Source organism: Chelonia mydas, chromosome 2 (assembly GCF_015237465.2).
Source record: "Chelonia mydas isolate rCheMyd1 chromosome 2, rCheMyd1.pri.v2, whole genome shotgun sequence".
Lineage (NCBI taxonomy): Eukaryota > Metazoa > Chordata > Testudines > Cheloniidae > Chelonia > Chelonia mydas.
This window is the reverse complement of record NC_057850.1, coordinates 262,147,109-262,169,095: the sequence shown is the minus strand read 5'-3', so window position 1 is coordinate 262,169,095 and position 21,987 is coordinate 262,147,109. Positions and strand designations below refer to the sequence as shown.

The window sequence follows — 21,987 nt, the reverse complement described above, 5'->3', positions numbered from 1 at the left end:
CAGCCTGTAGCAGTGCATGGGATTCTTCTGTTCTAAGTGCAGAACTCTGCACTTGTCCTGGTTGAACCCCATCAGATTTCTTTTGGGCCAATCCTCCAATTTGTCTAGGTCACTCTGGACCCTATCCCTACCCTCCAGCATATCTACCTCTCCCCCCATTTTAGTGTCATCTGTGAACTTGCTGAGGGTGCAATTTAATCCCATCATCCAGATAATTAATAAAGATGTTGAACAAAACTGGCCCTAGGACTGACTCCTGGGGCACTCCGCTTGATACCAGCTGCCAGCTAGACATTGAGCCGTTGATCACTACCTGTTGAGCCTGACAATCTAGCCAGCTTTCTATCCACTTTGTAGTCCATTCATCCAGCCCATACTTCTTTAACTTGCTGGCAAGAATGCTGTGGGAGACCTTGTCAAAAGCTTTGCTAAAGTCAAGGCATATCACATCCACCGCTTTCCCCATATCCACAGAGCCAGTTATCTCAAATTCAGATGTTCTTGAGCCCCTGGATAATTCTGGCTATTGTGACCAGCAACAACTACTAACCTCTGTATCTCTGCAACACGGTTTCCAGCGACTCCCATTCACCTCTCAGATCCAACCTCTGGGCACTAAGAACACTTGCACCTGGGAGTCCAGCTGTATTGAGCCTTGCGACACCCGAGCTCCCTTGTCACCCAGGCCAGGAAACTGCCCCAAAATAATTCCTAGAGCAGATCAGTTAGAAAAACATCCAATCTTGATTTAAAAATGTATCTGTAATGGAGGATCCACTATGACCCTTGGTAAATTGTTCCAATGGTTAATTATCCTTACTGTCAAAAATGTACACCTTATTTCCAGTCTGAATTTGTCTAGCTCCAACGTTCAGCCATTGGCTCGTATTAGACCAGTGGTTCTCAAACTTCTGTACTGGTGACCCCTTTCACATAGCAAGCCTCTGAGTGCAACACCCCCCTCCATAAATTAAAAACACTTTAAAATATATTTAACACCATTATAAATGCTGGAGACAAAGCAGGGTTTGGGGTGGAGGCTGACTGCTTGTGTTCCCCCCTGTATTAACCTCATGACCCCCGAGGGGTCCTGACCCCCACTTTGAGAACCCCTGTGTTAGACCTTTCTCTGCTAGATTGAACAGCCCATTACTAAATATTTGTTCCCCATGTAGATAGTTATCAACTCTAGTCAAGTCACTCCTTAGTCTTCCCTTTGTTAAACTAAATAGATTGAGCTCTGTGAGGCTGTCACTAGAGATACGAGTGGAATGGACAGTGTGTTTTCAGCATATGATGATATTATATAATCTGTTTTTTCTCCAAATACAGAACAGAACATGGGCGGTGGGTGGACACCCCCTTCGGTGAGGCTATCCTCCCCAGCCCCACCCCTTCTGCATAAGACGTCATCCCCCATGGCTGGAGCCCTGAGCCCTCCCTGCCCCACTTCCCACTGCTGGAGAATCCCCAGCCAGAGAATGGGAAAGGTGGAGTGCCTCCCCCAGCCATGCAGTGGAAGAACACTGAGCTTTTTATATGAGCCATGCAGGTTCCGGGACTACTCAGCTTCCCGGGTTCATCAGTAATCTCTGTTTCAGAGTAGCAACCGTGTTAGTCTGTAATCACAAAAAGAAAAGGAGTACTTGTGGCATCTTAGAGACTAACCAATTTATTTGAGCATAAGCTTTCGTGAGCTACAGCTCACTTCATCGGGCATCCGATGACGTGAGCTGTAGCTCACGAAAGCTTATGCTCAAATAAATTGGTTAGTCTCTAAGATGCCACAAGTACTCCTTTTCTTTTTAGTAATCTCTGTGGAGTCCAGGTTGATACTGATGCACGTGGGAAGCTGAATAGCAGATACCCCCTCCTCAGTTGTTTCAGAACATGCCTGGTGCATAATAATAAGTAAAAACCCTCAATCCGGGGTCCCGTGGCAGTGACTATGCCAGGGATGGCTTAGCCTTCTCTGGCCTATTATACCTGTTGCCTATGGAAGAGAAATATTTATTGAACTCTTCTGCCTTTTCTGCATTATCATCGATTGCTCTACCGTTTCCATCTAGTAATAGACCAATACCATTGTTGGGGTTCTCCTTGTTTCCTTGTATATTTTAAAAACTCCTTCTTTCTGCCCTTAACTCTTCCAGCCATAGGGTTCTTTTTGTGTCCCTTTGCTTCCCTTATCAATTTTCTACAATTCCTAACTTTTTATTTATATTTACTGTCAACTTCCCCTCTCTTCCATTTGTTAGATTTTATTTTTTTACAGCTGCTTTCACTTCGCTTCTAAATCAGGTAGGTTTTTTTAAACCAGCATGGCCTTCTTCCTCAATTGTGGGATTGTGGCTTTTTGGGTATGTAGTAAACTGTTGTTACATGATTCCCAAATTAAAATTCACATTTTTCTGATTAAATTCTTCCTCACAGTTGATTTAGAATCATAGAATATCAGGGTTGGAAGAGACCTCAGGAGGTCATCTTGTCCAACCCCCTGCTCATAGCAGGACCAACCCCAACTAAATCATCCCAGCCAGGGCTTTGTCAAGCTGGGCCTTAAAAACCTCTAAGGATGGAGATTCCACCACCTCCCTAGGGAACCCATTCCAGTGCTTCACCACCCTCCTAGTGAAATAGTTTTTCCTAATATCCAACCTAGACCTCCCGCACTGCAACTTGAGACCATTGCTCCTTGTCTGGTCATCTGCCAACACTGAGAATAGCCGAGCTCCATCCTCTTTGGACCCCCCCTTCAGTAATTAAAGGCTACTATCAAATCCCTCCTCACTCTTCTCTTCTGCAGACTAAATAAGCTCAGTTCCCTCAGCCTCTCCTCATAAATCATGTGCTCCAGCCCCCTAATAATTTTTGTTGCCCTCTGTTGGATTATCCCCAATTTGTCCACATCCCTTCTGTAGTGGGGGCCCCAAAACTGGATACAATACTCCAGATGTGGCCTCACCCGTACCGAACACAGGGGAATAATCACTTCCCTCGATCTGCTGGCAATGGTCCTACGAATGCAGCCCAATATGCCATTAGGCTTCTTGGCAACAAGGGCGCACTGCTGACTCTCATCCAGCTTCTTGTCCACTGTCACCCCCAGGTCCTTTTCGGCAGAACTGCTGCAGATCCGCTCGGTCCCCAGCCCGTAGCAGCTTTGTGAAACTGGCCCTATTAAAGCACCAACTCTATAGGGTACTGATCTGGACTTTATTCCGCTGGCACAGTACAAGTGCGATCTAATCATGCTCACATGAACCTGTGTTATAATTCCTTTTCAGTCCTGTGATCAGTTCCTCTTTATCTGTTAGGACAAGGGTTAATAAAGAAATCCCTCTTGTTGACTGCAACACTTTTTGCATTAGGAAATTGTCATCTACAATGGTTAGAAATCCCAAGGATATTTTAGTACTGCCAGCATGAGACCTCCAGCGTACTTCACTCAAATTGAAGTCTCCCATGATCATGCAGCTTTCCCCCCCTACATATTATAGATACCTGTGTAAGGAACCATTCATCATGTTTCCTAGTGCGATTTTGTGATCTGATACCCCATCCTGTGCTTTATTTTAGGACATTGATCCATAAGCTCTTTCTTTTCATTCGTTTTCATTGATTCGGAAACAGGGAATGCTATTTTTGACATTGAGATAATTCCCCCTGCCCTTTTGCCCACTTGATCCTTCCTAAGTAGGTTATAACCATTGATTTTTAACATTCCAATTGTGCGAATCATCCCACCAGGTTTCAGCAATACCAGGTAGATCAAACTTATGCTCACAGATGAGCAATTTCAATTCCTCTTGTTTGTTACCCAGGCTCCTAGCATTGGTGTAGAGGCAATTCAGTAATTTCTTCTCTTCATGTCCTTTGGCTCCTTGATTAGTTTTGTTCTCAACACCTTGATTTTGTGCTGAGTGCTCAGATCTTCCCTCTTTTTACCCTTCCTATTTGCTATTAGTTTAACCCCCTCCTGACTACTCTAGTGAGCCTGTCTCCAAGGAGGTTGGACCCCTTCTACTGAGATGGAGGCCATCAAGCTATATAGTCCCCTCTTCCTGTGCGAGGTGAACCAATGTGCCACAAAACCAAAATCCTCCACCCTACACCACTTACTTAACTTGTGGTTTACTTCTGGAATCTTCTGCCTTCTGCCTTCCTTCACTTATGGGACAGGAAGTATTTCAGAGAAGATCACTTGAACATTTTTCTTCAGCATGCTTCCGAGTTCCCTGAACCCATTTGCTATCTGCAAGATATCCTGCAATGCAGTGACATTAGTGCTGATATGAACCTTCACCAATGGATCCCTGCCTGTTGACTTCAGAAGCCTGTCCAATCTTAAAAAGAAAAGGAGTACTTGTGGCACCTTAGAGACTAACCAGTTTATTTGAGCATGAGCTTTCGTGAGCTACAGCTCACTTCATCGGATGCATAGCATATCGTGGAAACTGCAGAAGACATTATATACACACAGAGACCATGAAACAAAACTTCCTCCCACCTCACTCCCCCGCTGGCAACAGCTTATCTAAAGTGATCCTCAAGTAGAGCCATTTCCAGCACAAATCCAGGTTTTCTCACCCTTCCCCCCCCCCCCCCCCCACACATACAAACTCACTCTCCTGCTGGCAACAGCCCATCTCCCTTTGAAACCCCTCTTTATAATGCGCATGATAATCAAGGTGGGTCACCTCCAGCACTAATCCAGGTTTTCTCACCCCCCCCCCCACACACACACCCCTTTTCCAAAAACCACACACACAAACTCATTCTCCTGCTGGCAACAGCTCATCTTACAATGTGCACAGCAATAATCCAAGTTTAACCAGAACGTCTTGGGGGGGGTTTTGCAGGAAAAAAACAAGGGGAGACAGGCTACCTTGCATAATGACTTAGCCACTCCCAGTCTCTATTCAAGCCCAAATTAATAGTATCCAATTTGCAAATGAATTCCAATTCAGCAGTTTCTCGCTGGAGTCTGGATTTGAAGTTTTTTTGCTTTAAGATAGCAACCCTCATGTCTGTGATTGCGTGACCAGAGAGATTGAGGTGTTCTCCGACTGGTTTATGAATGTTATAATTCTTGACATCTGATTTGTGTCCATTTATTCTTTTACGTAGAGACTGTCCAGTTTGACCAATGTACATGGCAGAGGGGCATTGCTGGCACATGATGGCATATATCACATTGGTGGATGTGCAGGTGAACGAGCCTCTGATAGTGTGGCTGATGTTGTTAGGCCCTGTGATGGTGTCCCCTGAATAGATATGTGGGCACAGTTGGCAACGGGCTTTGTTGCAAGGATAGGTTCCTGGGCTAGTGGTTCTGTTGTGTGGTATGTGGTTGTTGGTGAGTATTCGCTTCAGGTTGGGGGGCTGTCTGTAGGCAAGGACTGGCCTTTCTCCCAAGATTTGTGAGAGTGTTGGGTCATCCTTCAGGATAGGTTGTAGATCCTTAATAATGCATTGGAGGGGTTTTAGTTGGGGGCTGAAGGTGACGGCTAGTGCCGTTCTGTTATTTTCTTTGTTAGGCCTGTCCTGTAGTAGGTGACTTCTGGGAACTCTTCTGGCTCTATCAATCTGTTTCTTCACTTCCGCAGGTGGGTATTGTAGTTGTAAGAATGCTTGATAGAGATCTTGTAGGTGTTTGTCTCTGTCTGAGGGGTTGGAGCAAATGCGGTTGTATCGCAGAGCTTGGCTGTAGACGATGGATCGTGTGGTATGGTCAGGGTGAAAGCTGGAGGCATGTAGGTAGGAATAGCGGTCAGTAGGTTTCCGGTATAGGGTGGTGTTGATGTGACCATCGTTTATTAGCACTGTAGTGTCCAGGAAGTGGATCTCTTGTGTGGACTGGACCAGGCTGAGGTTGATGGTGGGATGGAAATTGTTGAAATCATGGTGGAATTCCTCAAGGGCTTCTTTTCCATGGGTCCAGATGATGAAGATGTCATCAATATAGCGCAAGTAAAGTAGGGGCGTTAGGGGACGAGAGCTGAGGAAGCGTTGTTCTAAATCAGCCATAAAAATGTTGGCATACTGTGGGGCCATGCGGGTACCCATAGCAGTGCCGCTGATCTGAAGGTATACATTGTCCCCAAATGTAAAATAGTTATGGGTAAGGACAAAGTCACAAAGTTCAGCCACCAGGTTAGCCGTGACATTATCGGGGATAGTGTTCTTGATGGCTTGTAGTCCATCTTTGTGTGGAATGTTGGTGTAGAGGGCTTCTACATCCATAGTGGCCAGGATGGTGTTATCAGGAAGATCACCAATGGATTGTAGTTTCCTCAGGAAGTCAGTGGTGTCTCGAAGGTAGCTGGGAGTGCTGGTAGCGTAGGGCCTGAGGAGTGAGTCTACATAGCCGGACAATCCTGCTGTCAGGGTGCCAATGCCTGAGATGATGGGGCGCCCAGGATTTCCAGGTTTATGGATCTTGGGTAGTAGATAGAATATCCCAGGTCGGGGTTCCAGGGGTGTGTCTGTGCGGATTTGATCTTGTGCTTTTTCAGGAAGTTTCTTGAGCAAATGCTGTAGATGCTTTTGGTAACTCTCAGTGGGATCAGAGGGTAATGGCTTGTAGAAAGTGGTGTTGGAGAGCTGCCGAGCAGCCTCTTGTTCATATTCCGACCTATTCATGATGACAACAGCACCTCCTTTGTCAGCCTTTTTGATTATGATGTCAGAGTTGTTTCTGAGGCTGTGGATGGCATTGTGTTCTGCACGGCTGAGGTTATGGGGCAAGTGATGCTGCTTTTCCACAATTTCAGCCCGTGCACGTCGGCGGAAGCACTCTATGTAGAAGTCCAGTCTGCTGTTTCGACCAAAAAGGCTGACAAAGGAGGTGCTGTTGTCATCATGAATAGGTCGGAATATGAACAAGAGGCTGCTCGGCAGCTCTCCAACACCACTTTCTACAAGCCATTACCCTCTGATCCCACTGAGAGTTACCAAAAGCATCTACAGCATTTGCTCAAGAAACTTCCTGAAAAAGCACAAGATCAAATCCGCACAGACACACCCCTGGAACCCCGACCTGGGATATTCTATCTACTACCCAAGATCCATAAACCTGGAAATCCTGGGCGCCCCATCATCTCAGGCATTGGCACCCTGACAGCAGGATTGTCCGGCTATGTAGACTCACTCCTCAGGCCCTACGCTACCAGCACTCCCAGCTACCTTCGAGACACCACTGACTTCCTGAGGAAACTACAATCCATTGGTGATCTTCCTGATAACACCATCCTGGCCACTATGGATGTAGAAGCCCTCTACACCAACATTCCACACAAAGATGGACTACAAGCCATCAAGAACACTATCCCCGATAATGTCACGGCTAACCTGGTGGCTGAACTTTGTGACTTTGTCCTTACCCATAACTATTTTACATTTGGGGACAATGTATACCTTCAGATCAGCGGCACTGCTATGGGTACCCGCATGGCCCCACAGTATGCCAACATTTTTATGGCTGATTTAGAACAACGCTTCCTCAGCTCTCGTCCCCTAACGCCCCTACTTTACTTGCGCTATATTGATGACATCTTCATCATCTGGACCCATGGAAAAGAAGCCCTTGAGGAATTCCACCATGATTTCAACAATTTCCATCCCACCATCAACCTCAGCCTGGTCCAGTCCACACAAGAGATCCACTTCCTGGACACTACAGTGCTAATAAACGATGGTCACATCAACACCACCCTATACCGGAAACCTACTGACCGCTATTCCTACCTACATGCCTCCAGCTTTCACCCTGACCACACCACACGATCCATCGTCTACAGCCAAGCTCTGCGATACAACCGCATTTGCTCCAACCCCTCAGACAGAGACAAACACCTACAAGATCTCTATCAAGCATTCTTACAACTACAATACCCACCTGCGGAAGTGAAGAAACAGATTGATAGAGCCAGAAGAGTTCCCAGAAGTCACCTACTACAGGACAGGCCTAACAAAGAAAATAACAGAACGGCACTAGCCGTCACCTTCAGCCCCCAACTAAAACCCCTCCAACGCATTATTAAGGATCTACAACCTATCCTGAAGGATGACCCAACACTCTCACAAATCTTGGGAGAAAGGCCAGTCCTTGCCTACAGACAGCCCCCCAACCTGAAGCGAATACTCACCAACAACCACATACCACACAACAGAACCACTAGCCCAGGAACCTATCCTTGCAACAAAGCCCGTTGCCAACTGTGCCCACATATCTATTCAGGGGACACCATCACAGGGCCTAACAACATCAGCCACACTATCAGAGGCTCGTTCACCTGCACATCCACCAATGTGATATATGCCATCATGTGCCAGCAATGCCCCTCTGCCATGTACATTGGTCAAACTGGACAGTCTCTACGTAAAAGAATAAATGGACACAAATCAGATGTCAAGAATTATAACATTCATAAACCAGTCGGAGAACACCTCAATCTCTCTGGTCACGCAATCACAGACATGAGGGTTGCTATCTTAAAGCAAAAAAACTTCAAATCCAGACTCCAGCGAGAAACTGCTGAATTGGAATTCATTTGCAAATTGGATACTATTAATTTGGGCTTGAATAGAGACTGGGAGTGGCTAAGTCATTATGCAAGGTAGCCTGTCTCCCCTTGTTTTTTTCCTGCAAAACCCCCCCCAAGACGTTCTGGTTAAACTTGGATTATTGCTGTGCACATTGTAAGATGAGCTGTTGCCAGCAGGAGAATGAGTTTGTGTGTGTGGTTTTTGGAAAAGGGGTGTGTGTGTGGGGGGGGGGGGTGAGAAAACCTGGATTAGTGCTGGAGGTGACCCACCTTGATTATCATGCGCATTATAAAGAGGGGTTTCAAAGGGAGATGGGCTGTTGCCAGCAGGAGAGTGAGTTTGGGGGGGGGGGGGGGGGGGAAGGGTGAGAAAACCTGGATTTGTGCTGGAAATGGCTCTACTTGAGGATCACTTTAGATAAGCTGTTGCCAGCGGGGGAGTGAGGTGGGAGGAAGTTTTGTTTCATGGTCTCTGTGTGTATATAATGTCTTCTGCAGTTTCCACGATATGCTATGCATCCGATGAAGTGAGCTGTAGCTCACGAAAGCTCATGCTCAAATAAACTGGTTAGTCTCTAAGGTGCCACAAGTACTCCTTTTCTTTTTACGAATGCAGACTAACACGGCTGTTACTCTGAAACCTGTCCAATCTTAGAGTAACATCTCATGTCTTGGTGCTGGGAAGGCAGCATGCTGTTCTGTTGTCTGCCTGTCCCTTGCAGAATATTAGAATAATAGAATATCAGAGTTGGAAGGGACCTCAGGAGGTCATCTAGTCCAAACCCCTGCTCAAAGCAGGACCAATCCCCAATTAAATCATCCCAGCCAGGGCTTTGTCAAGCCTGACCTTAAAAAATTCTAAGGAAGGAGATTCCACCACCTCCCTACGTAACGCATTCCAGTGTTTCACCACCCTCCTAGTGAAAAAGTTTTTCCTAATATCCAACCTAAATCTCCCCCACTGCAACTTGAGAACAACATTACTCCTTGTTCTGTCATCTGCTACCACGGAGAACAGTCTAGAGCCATCCTCTTTGGAACCCCCTTCCAGGTAGTTGAAAGCAGCTATCAAATCCCCCCTCATTCTTCTCTTCCGCAGACTAAACAATCCCAGTTCCCTCAGCCTCTCCTCATAACTCATGTGTTCCAGTCCCCTAATCATTTTTATTGCCCTCCGCTGGACTCTTTCTAATTTTTCCACATCCTTCTTGTAGTGTGGGGCCCAAAACTGGACACAGTACTCCAGACGAGGCCTCACCAACGTCGAATAGAGGGGAACGATCACGTCCCTCGATCTGCTGGCAATGCCCCTACTTATACATCCCAAAATGCCATTGGCCTTCTTGGCAACAAGGGCACACTGTTGACTCATATCCAGCTTCCCGATGGATATGACCCGATGAGTCGAAAGAATAGTAAATATGGCAGGCGACCAGCTTGGCTTAATGGTGAAATCCTAGCGGATCTTAAACATAAAAAAGAAGCTTACAAGAAGTGGAAGGTTGGACATATGACCAGGGAAGAGTATAAAAATATTGCTCGGGCATGTAGGAAAGATATCAGGAGGGCCAAATCGCACCTGGAGCTGCAGCTAGCAAGAGATGTCAAGAGTAACAAGAAGGGTTTCTTCAGGTATGTTGGCAACAAGAAGAAAGCCAAGGAAAGTGTGGGCCCCTTACTGAATGAGGGAGGCAACCTAGTGACAGAGGATGTGGAAAAAGCTAATGTACTCAATGCTTTTTTTGTCTCTGTTTTCACTAACAAGGTCAGCTCCCCGACTGCTGCGCTGGGCATCACAAAATGGGGAAGAGATGGCCAGCCCTCTGTGGAGATAGAGGTGGTTAGGGACTATTTAGAAAAGCTGGACGTGCACAAGTCCATGGGGCCGGACGAGTTGCATCCGAGAGTGCTGAAGGAATTGGCTGCTGTGATTGCAGAGCCCTTGGCCATTATCTTTGAAAACTCGTGGCGAACGGGGGAAGTCCCGGATGACTGGAAAAAGGCTAATGTAGTGCCAATCTTTAAAAAAGGGAAGAAGGAGGATCCTGGGAACTACAGGCCAGTCAGCCTCACCTCAATCCCTGGAAAAATCATGGAGCAGGTCCTCAAAGAATCAATCCTGAAGCACTTACATGAGAGGAAAGTGATCAGGAACAGTCAGCATGGATTCACCAAGGGAAGGTCATGCCTGACTAATCTAATCGCCTTTTATGATGAGATTACTGGTTCTGTGGATGAAGGGAAAGCAGTGGATGTATTGTTTCTTGACTTTAGCAAAGCTTTTGACACGGTCTCCCACAGTATTCTTGTCAGCAAGTTAAGGAAGTATGGGCTGGATGAATGCACTATAAGGTGGGTAGAAAGCTGGCTAGATTGTCGGGCTCAACGGGTAGTGATCAATGGCTCCATGTCTAGTTGGCAGCCGGTGTCAAGTGGAGTGCCCCAGGGGTCGGTCCTGGGGCCGGTTTTGTTCAATATCTTCATAAATGATCTGGAGGATGGTGTGGATTGCACTCTCAGCAAATTTGCGGATGATACTAAACTGGGAGGAGTGGTAGATACGCTGGAGGGGAGGGATAGGATACAGAAGGACCTAGACAAATTGGAGGTTTGGGCCAAAAGAAATCTGATGAGGTTCAATAAGGATAAGTGCAGGGTCCTGCACTTAGGATGGAAGAATCCAATGCACCGCTACAGACTAGGGACCGAATGGCTAGGCAGCAGTTCTGCGGAAAAGGACCTAGGGGTGACAGTGGACGAGAAGCTGGATATGAGTCAGCAGTGTGCCCTTGTTGCCAAGAAGGCCAATGGCATTTTGGGATGTATAAGTAGGGGCATAGCGAGCAGATCGAGGGACGTGATCGTTCCCCTCTATTCGACACTGGTGAGGCCTCATCTGGAGTACTGTGTCCAGTTTTGGGCCCCACACTACAAGAAGGATGTGGATAAATTGGAGAGAGTCCAGCGAAGGGCAACAAAAATGATTAGGGGTCTAGAGCACATGACTTATGAGGAGAGGCTGAGGGAGCTGGGATTGTTTAGTCTGCAGAAGAGAAGAATGAGGGGGGATTTGATAGCTGCTTTCAACTACCTGAAAGGGGGTTCCAAAGAGGATGGCTCTAGACTGTTCTCAATGGTAGCAGATGACAGAACGAGGAGTAATGGTCTCAAGTTGCAATGGGGGAGGTTTAGATTGGATATTAGGAAAAACTTTTTCACTAAGAGGGTGGTGAAACACTGGAATGCGTTACCTAGGGAGGTGGTAGAATCTCCTTCCTTAGAGGTTTTTAAGGTCAGGCTTGACAAAGCCCTGGCTGGGATGATTTAACTGGGACTTGGTCCTGCTTCGAGCAGGGGGTTGGACTAGATGACCTTCTGGGGTCCCTTCCAACCCTGATATTCTATGATTCTATGATTCTATGATTCCTGTCCACTGTAACCCCTAGGTCCTTTTCTGCAGAACTGCTGCCTAGCCATTCGGTCCCTAGTCTGTAGCGGTGCATGGGATTCTTCCGTCCTAAGTGCAGGACTCTGCACTTGTCCTTGTTGAACCTCATCAGATTTCTTTTGGCCCAATCCTCCAATTTGTCTAGGTCCCTCTGTATCCTATCCCTACCCTCCAGCGTATCTACCTCTCCTCCCAGTTTAGTGTCCTCTGCAAACTTGCTGAGGGTGCAATCCACACCATCCTCCAGATCATTTATGAAGATATTGAACAAAACCGGCCCCAGGACCTACCCTTGGGGCACTCCACTTGATACCGGCTGCCAACTAGACATGGAGCCATTGATCACTACCCTTTGAGCCCGACAATCTAGCCAGCTTTCTATCCACCTTAGTCCATTCATCCAGCCCATACTTCTTTAACTTGCTGGCAAGAATACTGTGGGAGACGGTGTCAGAAGCTTTGCTAAAGTCAAGGAACAACATGTCCACTGCTTCCCCTTCATCCACAGAGCCAGTTATCTCGTCATAGAAGGCAATTAGATTAGTCAGGCATGACTTGCCCTTGGTGAATCCATGCTGACTGTTCCTGATCACTTTCCTCTCCTCTAAGTGCTTCAGAATTGATTCCTTGAGGACCTGCTCCATGATTTTTCCAAGGACTGAGGTGAGGCTGACTGGCCTGTAGTTCCCAGGATCCTCCTTATTCCCTTTTTTAAAGATGGGCACTACATTAGCCTTTTTCCAGTCGTCCGGGACTTCCGCCAATCGCCATGAGATTTCAAACATAATGGCCAATGGCTCTGCAATCACATCCGCCAACTCCTTTAGCACTCTCGGTTGCAGCACATCCGGCCCCATGGACTTGTGCACGACCAGCTTTTCTAAATAGTCCCGAACCACTTCTTTCTCCACAGAGGGCTGGTCACCTCCTCCCCATGCTGTGCTCCCAGTGCAGCAGTCTGGGAGCTGACCTTGTTTGTGAAGACAGAGGCAAAAAAAAGCATTGAGTACATTAGCGTTTTCCACATCCTCTGTCACTAGGTTGCCTCCCTCATTCAGTAAGGGGCCCACACTTTCCTTGACTTTCTTCTTGTTGCTAACATACCTGAAAAAACCCTTCTTGTTACTCTTGACATCTCTTGCTAGCTGCAACTCCAGGTGTGATTTGGCCTTCCTGATTTCACTTCTGCATCCCCGAGCAATATTTTTATACTCATCCCTGGTCATTTGTCCAATCTTCCACTTCTTGTAAGCTTCTTTTTTGTATTTAAGATCAGCAAGGATTTCACTGTTAAGCCAAGCTGGTCGCCTGCCATATTTACTATTCTTTCTACACATCGGGATGGTTTGTCCCTGTAATCTCAATAAGGATTCTTTAAAATACAGCCAGTTCTCCTGGACTCCTTTCCCCCTCATGTTATTCTCCCAGGGGATCTTGCCCATCAGTTCCCTGAGGGAGTCAAAGTCTGCTTTTCTGAAGTCCAGGGTCCATATTCTGCTGCTTTCCTTTTTTCCTTGTGTCAGGATCCTGAACTCAACCATCTCATGGTCACTGCCTCCCAGGTTCCCATCCACTTTTGCTTCCCCTACTAATTCTTCCCAGTTTGTGAGCAGCAGGTCAAGAAGAGCTCTGCCCCTAGTTGGTTCCTCCAGCACTTGCACCAGGAAATTGTCCCCTACATTTTCCAAAAACTTCCTGGATTGTCTGTGCACCGCTGTATTGCTCTCCCAGCAGATATCAGGGTGATTGAAGTCTCCCATGAGAACCAGGGCCTGCGATCTAGTAACTTCTGCGACTTGCCGGAAGAAAGCCTCGTCCACCTCATCCCCCTGGTCCGGTGGTCTATAGTAGACTCCCACCATGTTGCTCACACTTGTTGCTCACACTTCTAAACTTAATCCAGAGACTCTCAGGTTTTTCTGCAGTTTCATACTTGAGCTCTGAGCAGTCATACTGCTCCCTTACATACAGTGCAACTCCCCCACCTTTTCTGCCCTGTCTGTCCTTCCTGAACAGCTTATATCCATCCATGACAGTACTCCAGTCATGTGAGTTATCCCACCAAGTCTCTGTTATTCCAATCACATCATAATTCCTTGACTTTGCCAGGACTTCCAGTTCTCCCTGCTTGTTTTCCAGGCTTCGTGCATTTGTGTATAGGCACTTGAGACAGGAGCCCTCCCCTGTCACGCACTCCTGCTCGTGCTTCCTCCCGGTATCCCACTTCCCCACTTACCTCAGGGCTTTGGTCTCCTTCCCCCGGTGAACCTAGTTTAAAGCCCTCCTCACTAGGTTAGCCAGCCTGCTTGCGAAAATGCTCTTTCCTCTCTTCGTTAGGTGGAGCCCGATTCTGCCTAGCACTCCTCCTTCTTGGAGCACCATCCCATGGTCAAAGAATCCAAAGCCTTCTCTCCGACACCACCTGTGTAGCCATTCGTTGACTTCCACGATTCGACGGTCTCTACCCAGGCCTTTTCCTTTCACGGGGAGGATGGACAAGAACACCACTTGCGCCTCAAACTCCTTTATCCTTCTTCCTAGAGCCACGTAGTCTGCAGTGATCCGCTCAAGGTCATTCTTGGCAGTATCATAGAATCATAGAATATCAGGGTTGGAAGGGACCTCAGGAGGTCATCCAGTCCAACCCCCTGCTCAAAGCAGGACCGATCCCCAATTAAATCATCCCAGCCAGGGCTTTGTCAAGCCTGACCTTAAAAACTTCTAAGGAAGGAGATTCTTTTTTTGTTGCCCTTTGCTGGACTCCCTCCAATTTTTCCACATCCTTCTTGTAGTGTGGGGCCCAAAATTGGACACAGTATTCCAGATGAGGCCTCACCAATGTCAAATAGAGGGGAACGATCACGTCCCTCGATTTGCTGGCTATGCCCCTGCTTATACATCCCAAAATGCCATTGGCCTTCTTGGCAACAAGGGCACACTGTTGACTCATGTCCAGCTTCTCGTCCACTGTCACCCCTAGGTCCTTTTCCGCAGAAAAATCATTGGTGCCCACACGGAGAAGCAGGAAGGGGTAGCGATCCGAGCGCTTGATGAGTCTCGGCAGTCTCTCCGTCACATCGCAAATCTTAGCTCCTGGCAAGCAGCAGACTTCTCGGTTTTCCTGGTCAGGGCGGCTGATAGATGACTCAGTCCCCCTGAGGAGAGAGTCCCCAACTACCACCACCCGCCTCCTTCTCTTGGGAGCGGTGGTTGTGGAACTCCCAACCCTAGGACAGTGTATCTCATGCCTTCCAATCGGCGGAGTCTCCTTCTGCTCCCTTCCCTCAGACGTATCATCTGGTCCACTCTCCGCCTTCGGACCTGCGGAGAGAACATGAAAATGGTTACTTACCTGTATTGGCGTTGCTGGTACATGGACGCTCCCCTTTTTTCTTCTGGAGGTCACATGATGCCAAATTTCTTCACCGTCCTCCTGTCCCCGCAGCCTGCTCTGAATCTTCAGAACCTTGTGCCCGTAGAAGCATATCCTGATGTCTGTCCAGGAAATCTTCAGTTTCTCTTATGCAACGCAGGGTCAATACCTGTTGCTCCAGACCTTGAACCTTCTCTTCCAATATGGAGACCAGCTTGCACTTTGTATAGACAAAGTCACTTCTGTCCTGTGGAAGAAAGACAAACATAGCACATCCAGTGCAGGTCACAACATCTGAACACCCCCTGTCCATATTATCGTCCTTCTATGAGCTTCCTCAGGAGTTGTAGTAATTACTCAGAGAATCCGGCAAGATGTAAGCCTCAGTGGGCTTTCCCCAGGGAAACTCCTTCTGTTCGCTGCTCAGCTGGTTCACAGCTGACTAGCTTTTTATACAGTCAGGCCCACTTAAGGCTCACCTGGAACAAAGCACTCCCAGTTCCCGCCCTTTTCAAACAACCAATCAAGCACATAGTCAAACTGTCCTCACAACAAACACTCAGATGCAAACACTCAGATACTCACCAACACAGCCTCCTTAATGCAGCCCTTAGCATACCTTAGCGTATTCTTTTGGTTCTTCCGAGTATTGAATCTTCAACAATGATTGTCTGTTTTCCTTGGACAGTTGGAGAACCCTTTGCAGGCAAGCTTCATTTTCTTACAGGTTGGGCTGAGCTGCCATCCATATGTGTGTCCCATATTCCCTTGAACCTGCTGGATATTGAGAGGTATCTTCCAATGTTTCCATGCTGCGGACTTGGTATTGATTTGAAACTTCTAACCATGTGGAATTCCTCCTGGTCCTCTTCTCTCTGGTGGCCACATCCTCCTCTGTCTCCAGCTGCTGTAACCTCCTGCCTCTGGTGGCTATGAATCACCAGGCCTCTTCTCTGACTTCCTTTCTCTCTCCAGATCCATTCTTCCTTGAACTTGGGGTATGAACCTGGCTGTATAGGAACTCCTCAGCTTCTCTTAGTCTCAGTAGCATCCCAACTTGCCCTGCCAATCCAAGAAACTTTTCTGTGAGTATAGCCACTTCATGAAACCCTTTCTGCCTTCAGGCAGGAAAGAGAACATGGAACATCTGTTGCAGGTCACTACCAGTGTTCCATCGCTGGTCATCTTGGTATCATGTATAGCACTGCACCTGGAAGGAAAGCCTCTCCAAACTCTCTCTGAAACTCCCCGTTCATTGCCTCTGATTGCACCTCTCAAGCTCGCCTAGCAAGTGACAGAGGCAAGTGACAGAGGCAGGGGACATACTGGCCTGTAACTCCTCCCCTTCCCATTCTGTTGTGCACGGAAGGTTGTTAGTGTTGCACCCATCATGGGTCATCATTTCATTTACCCAGAGAATCCTCTAAATAAAGCTGAAATAATTAACTGGGTTTTACAGAAGCACACATGGAACTCTGAACTTCAGCTACCCCCATGTGATACTTCAGTGCTCTCACTGTCTGCGTCCCCACCCACCCATGGGCTAACGTGTTCAGGCATGGAGCTCAAAATATGAACAACAGGCGTCTCTGCCAGCATTCCCACAGGTGTATGTGTTCTCTGTGTGCTGCCTTGCTGGCAAGTCTCACACCGCAGCCTCCCCCCCCCCATCAGCAAGGCTTCCCCTCCTTGCTCTCACAAATATTGTGCAACCTAGTCCATAAACAGTACCATCTCCGGCCAAATGCACACTTGAGTACCATTCTGCAACCACTTAGGGGATGGTGAAACTGTACCTTCCTTTTGTATGATTTCATTAGCCAGGGCATTAGGGGATAAGCTGCGTCTCCCAGAATACCTGGCCCAGCCTCCACACCATTAATACCTGGGGGCAAACAGTTCTTTCTCCACTAATTTGACTAGTCCTGCAGTCCAAAAGATCCTAGCATTGTGGACCCTCCTGCATTTAGGTCTGTAAACCTGTCACGGTGGGTCCACTAGTCCTCAGAGCATAGAGGAGAAATAACTGCTTTTGTTTTTAAATTCTCTGCCCTGGTGGGGGTGATAGTCATATGGGTTCCATCTGTAACACTTCTGCCAGGCGGAGTCAGCTGCAACAAGGGTGGGGTTCAATATCTAGAGGTTCCTCTTAACAATACAAATCATAACCAGCTTGAGCCCCCACCCAATAATGTGGGAAAATTTAGCACCGCCCTGGGTGTCTCTAATGGCAGTAGTGGCCCCGCTGTGAGTACTGAGGCTGCGACTAACAGAAGAACATTTCTATGAACAGGAAAAAGGGGACACTGCATTCATTTGGGGAAACACTACAACCACGATTCAAAAACATGTGACCGTATATGAACACCCACCCCACTGTACGTTGGGCAGTGTCCTTTGCCTCAGTTTCCCAATTTGCAGTGTGAAAGTCCAACAAAAGTGGACTGCCGTACGTTCACACGATGCAAACTGAAAATGGAGCAGGTTTTTTGAGTGCATGCTATTAGTGCAGCTCTGTGACGAAGCGGGGCTGTTCTTAATGTTTCCTCTGAATAGTGTGGGGGTGCCTCAGTTTCCCCTAGGCGGTTCTCAAGTATCTAGGGGGTGGGGTAAGGGTGTATGATCATTGCAGAGCCCTAGAGGGCAGGTGCGTGCAGGGGTCTGGACACAGAGGATGGCCGACACCCTGTTTCCTGGCCACTGATGGCCTGGGCCCTTCCCCCCTGCAAGGTGAGAGCTAAAGGTTTGGAGAACAAAGGAATCAGGTGACCTCCTGGCCCGGGAAAGGAACAAAGCCCAGAGGAGGAGGGGCTTGAGGGAGTTTCAGTTTGGGGCTGGCTGGGGACATGGAGTGAAGTGCAGATGTGGTTGTCTGGCTCACTGCCCCCCAAAATGGACCCAGCTGAGGGGTCCTGTTCTTTGCACTTGCAAGCTCTGTTTTAGACCATGTTCCTGTCATCTAATAAACCTTCTGTTTTACTAGCTGGCTGAGAGTCACATCTGACTGCGGAGTTGGGGGGCAGGACCCTCTGGCTTCCCCAGGACCCTGCCTGGGCGGACTCGCTGTGGGAAGCGCACGGAGGGGCAGAGGAGGCTGAATGCTCCGAGGTCAGACCCAGGAAGGTGGAAGCCGTGTGAGCTGTGTGTCCTGAAGACAGGCTGCTCACAGAAAGGCGACTGCCCCAGAGTCCTGACTGGCTTCATGGGGAGCAGTTCCAGAGTATTGCCCAGGGACTCCGTGACAAGCTCCTGTACTGAGAGTTACCTGGTGCGCATCAAACTCTTCAGATTAAATCCCCTGTGTAGACACACCCTGAGATGGATTTACAGAATCTCAGGAAAGCAGGCAAGAAGGTTCCACAGAACTGGGCTCTGATGCAAACTTTGCTCACCATTCTAACCGGGTCTCTAAGTACTGTATTGCAGCAATAAATGCTGTTTTGTTTAGGCAAGACTTGTACTAAATCACTACAAATATTTACTGAAGATGTAAAAGTCTATCAAAAGGAGTTTGAAATCAGTTGGACTTGCTGTTGAGAGCACAGGAAGAGAACCAGGACAGCTGAAGCCAACAGGCCCCGTCTCAGAGTTGAGAGGGCTCCAGGGCTCACCCTGGTAAAAAGCTACAGCATGGGGCTGGCTTACAAGCGAGGTATAGCACACACCAGTAAAGCCGTGACAGGGTGTCTCAGGGTTGCACCCACAGAGAGTGTGACTTCCAGGACGAGGGCCTTGTGCAGGGAGCTGCCTGGCCCCATGGATCCTGGCGGGGATTGGCAGCACGGTGACTGGGAGGAATGGCTCTGTGTCCTGGTTCTCACATCCCTACGTTCCTTCTCCCCACAGGTCTGGAAAGGCTGCCTGCAACGCAGATGCACTAAGCTGGAGAGACAGAGGGAGATGGCTTTTATCGGGATGGTTAGTCCCTCCCTAGCTCTCAATGCGTGCCCTCCCCCCGCCCCCCCCCCCCGAGCCCAGTCTTGACACATGGCCCTGGCTGCATTGTCCACGTGTCCCTCCCCACACAACCCGTCTCAACATGTGCTCTCCCCCACCCAGTGGCATTGCCCCGAGTACTCTCTCCCCAACCTCAATATAAGCCCCACCCGTCATATTCATTAGGTTATTTATTTATTGTACCCACAAACAATACACATTACTCTGGCCCAGGATGCAGCTGACTCTAGGTGGGAGCAGTCTCGGTACTCGGGACATCTCTGTGGTCGGTGTTGTTGCTCTGGATATGTTGAGGAGGGGGCAGACACAACGTGCTGCAGCAGCTGCTCCCGATCTATAGCTTCACAGGTTCCAAGGCCATTGTGGGATCATTGTGACCATCTAGTCTGACCTGGGCCAGAGACCTGCTGCACAATAATTCCTAGAGCAGAGCTGTTAGAAACACATGCCATCGGCATATAAAACTGGTCAGTGACGGGGAAGCCGCCATGACCCTTGGGAAATGGATCCAATTTGCCAGCTCCTCACTGTCAAAAATTGACACCTTATTTCCAGTCTGAATTTGTCTAATATCAGTTTCCAGGTTTTGAGTCCCACTGCACCCTGCCTTTGTGGGAATGCTGAGGGATGGGGTCGGGATAGTCTATGGCTGGTCTCCCCCTGGGTGTGTGTCGGGGGCAGGCCCTGCAGGTCTCAGTCTCTCTCTCTCTGGGTACATTGCTGGTGGGGATAGGCCAGAGCGGCTGTCAGTGCGGCCCCACTCTGTGTCCCTCTCGCTGGGCTGGGTCCCAAGGAGGCGGTGCTGCCAGGGCCGCTGCTCTAGTGCATCATTAGAAACCGTTCCACATGGCGCAGGCAGGAGCAGTAAGGCACTCGCAGGGAAATGAGCTGGTGATGGATGGCTTCGGCGCAGAGAAAGCCATTAGGGTGAAATATGAACCCCCTAATGAAGTGCAGCCGCGGCTCCCCTGCCTGCGGTGAGAGAGACGGAGTGACTTCCACAGACTCCTGCTGCTCAGCACCAGGGTCAGGCGGGGGAGGGGGAGCGCTGTCAGGGGGTGACCTGCACCCTGCACTCCGCAGCCTTGCCAGTCCTGCCTGAGACAGGCCGCTACCCCCAAACCCTAGGGACCCCGACCTCCATGACCTCCTGGGATGTCTGCAGGGGGCAGCTTCATTTCAGACAAGCAAATGTCATTCCAGGCCTAACAGACGCTGACCCTAGTGTCTGCAAGGATCTGGGGTCTCCTGCCCCCACCCCATCATGATGGCACTGGGACGGACCCCAGTGTGTGAGGGGTTTTGGGATCTCTTCTCCCCTTTCCCCATTCAGAGCAGGTCCATCAGGACAGGGACGGACCCCAGTGTCTGAGGACTTATGGGATCTCTTCTCCCCTCCCCACATTCAGGGCAGGTCCATGAGGACTGGAACAGACCCCAGTGTCTGAGGGGTTATGGGATCTCTTTATCCCCCACCGTGTGGCACCGAAATGCACCCTGGTGTCTAAGTGGATATGGGAAACCCGTCCGCCCCACCCAGGCCATCAGTACCAGGATGAGTGTTTGAGGGGATGTGGGATCCATAGAGCCCCTCTGTGTCTGGGTGCTGCCCCAGGCAGGCACGCCCGTGAATACTGCATACCCTCCTTGCCCATGTTCCTCCCCACTCTGCACCTCCTGCCCTGGGGGAAGTTGGGGAGCAGCCTCATGGTATAAACATCATCCCCCCCAATTCGCGCTGCAGGCTTGTTACTGTCCCAAGGCTCCAACACAGCATAGTAATGGCCCAGTTCCCTCTGTTTGCTCCAAACAAACTTCAGAAGTGCTCCCTGATAAGGTCCCATTGGCAGCCTAATCTTTCTCCACTGGGCCGGATTCTGCTCTCCCTGAGGCTGGTTTTACATTGTTGTAACTCCAGTGGGACAGGTCCTATGCTGTGTCTCCTGACAGGCACAGCTCAGGGGGAGATGGAGCAAAGGCGGGTTTATGCCACATCTAGACTATCCAGACTCTGCTGCTGCAGTGGCTGAATCAGATCCCGTGTGAGCGAGAGAGCAGCCCCAGGATCTGCTCCGCTTTATGGCAGCCTCCCCATAGCCTAGGGATGGCTCTGCAGCCCCGAAGCCCCACAGCACTGAACGCTCTGACCAGGCCTCTCCCTGGCCTGTCCCTACAGTGGGGCCTGCAGGAGTGGGGACAGAATAAGACCACGCTTGCTCTGGCCCTGGGAAATTCCATCTGACCTAACTACAGGCCCTTCACGGTCCTGATATACTGCCAGAGTGGCATATGAAGTCAGAGTAGGGGCCTGAGGCTATCTCATTGACCTTGGCTGGATTACTCCTGCTTAGCACATGAAAAAAGAACCAGGCCCAATAGCCTGGTTTAAGTGATTTCGTTTTAAGGATAGCGGTTCCCTAAATCCACTGATCATCTTCTCTGACATCCTGCATAGCCCAGGGCAAAGAATCTCACTCGGGTGACGCACCTTTCTATGGGCCGGATAGAAGAGTGCTCCACTCCATGCAAAGCAAGAAGCAGCTAAAGCCAGATGGCAAAGAGAATTGCTCCCTACCTCCGCTCCGAACCAACACATCTGTACTGGGGCAGTTCTGTGGCACTGCAGGAGTTAGTGCCACTGGGTGGAGGAAAGATGGGTT

At 48.9% G+C, this 21,987-nt stretch overlaps 1 protein-coding gene across 1 annotated transcript in view; it reads left to right on the top strand.

Moving 5' to 3' along the window:
- Positions 1-21,987, top strand: part of IQCA1L (IQ motif containing with AAA domain 1 like) — a 78,366-nt gene that overhangs the window by 26,222 nt on the left and 30,157 nt on the right. The window contains exon 4 of the mRNA XM_043538848.1: positions 19,217-19,288. Within this exon, the coding sequence (XP_043394783.1) occupies positions 19,217-19,288 (72 nt within the window). The remainder of the gene's footprint in view (positions 1-19,216; positions 19,289-21,987) is intronic.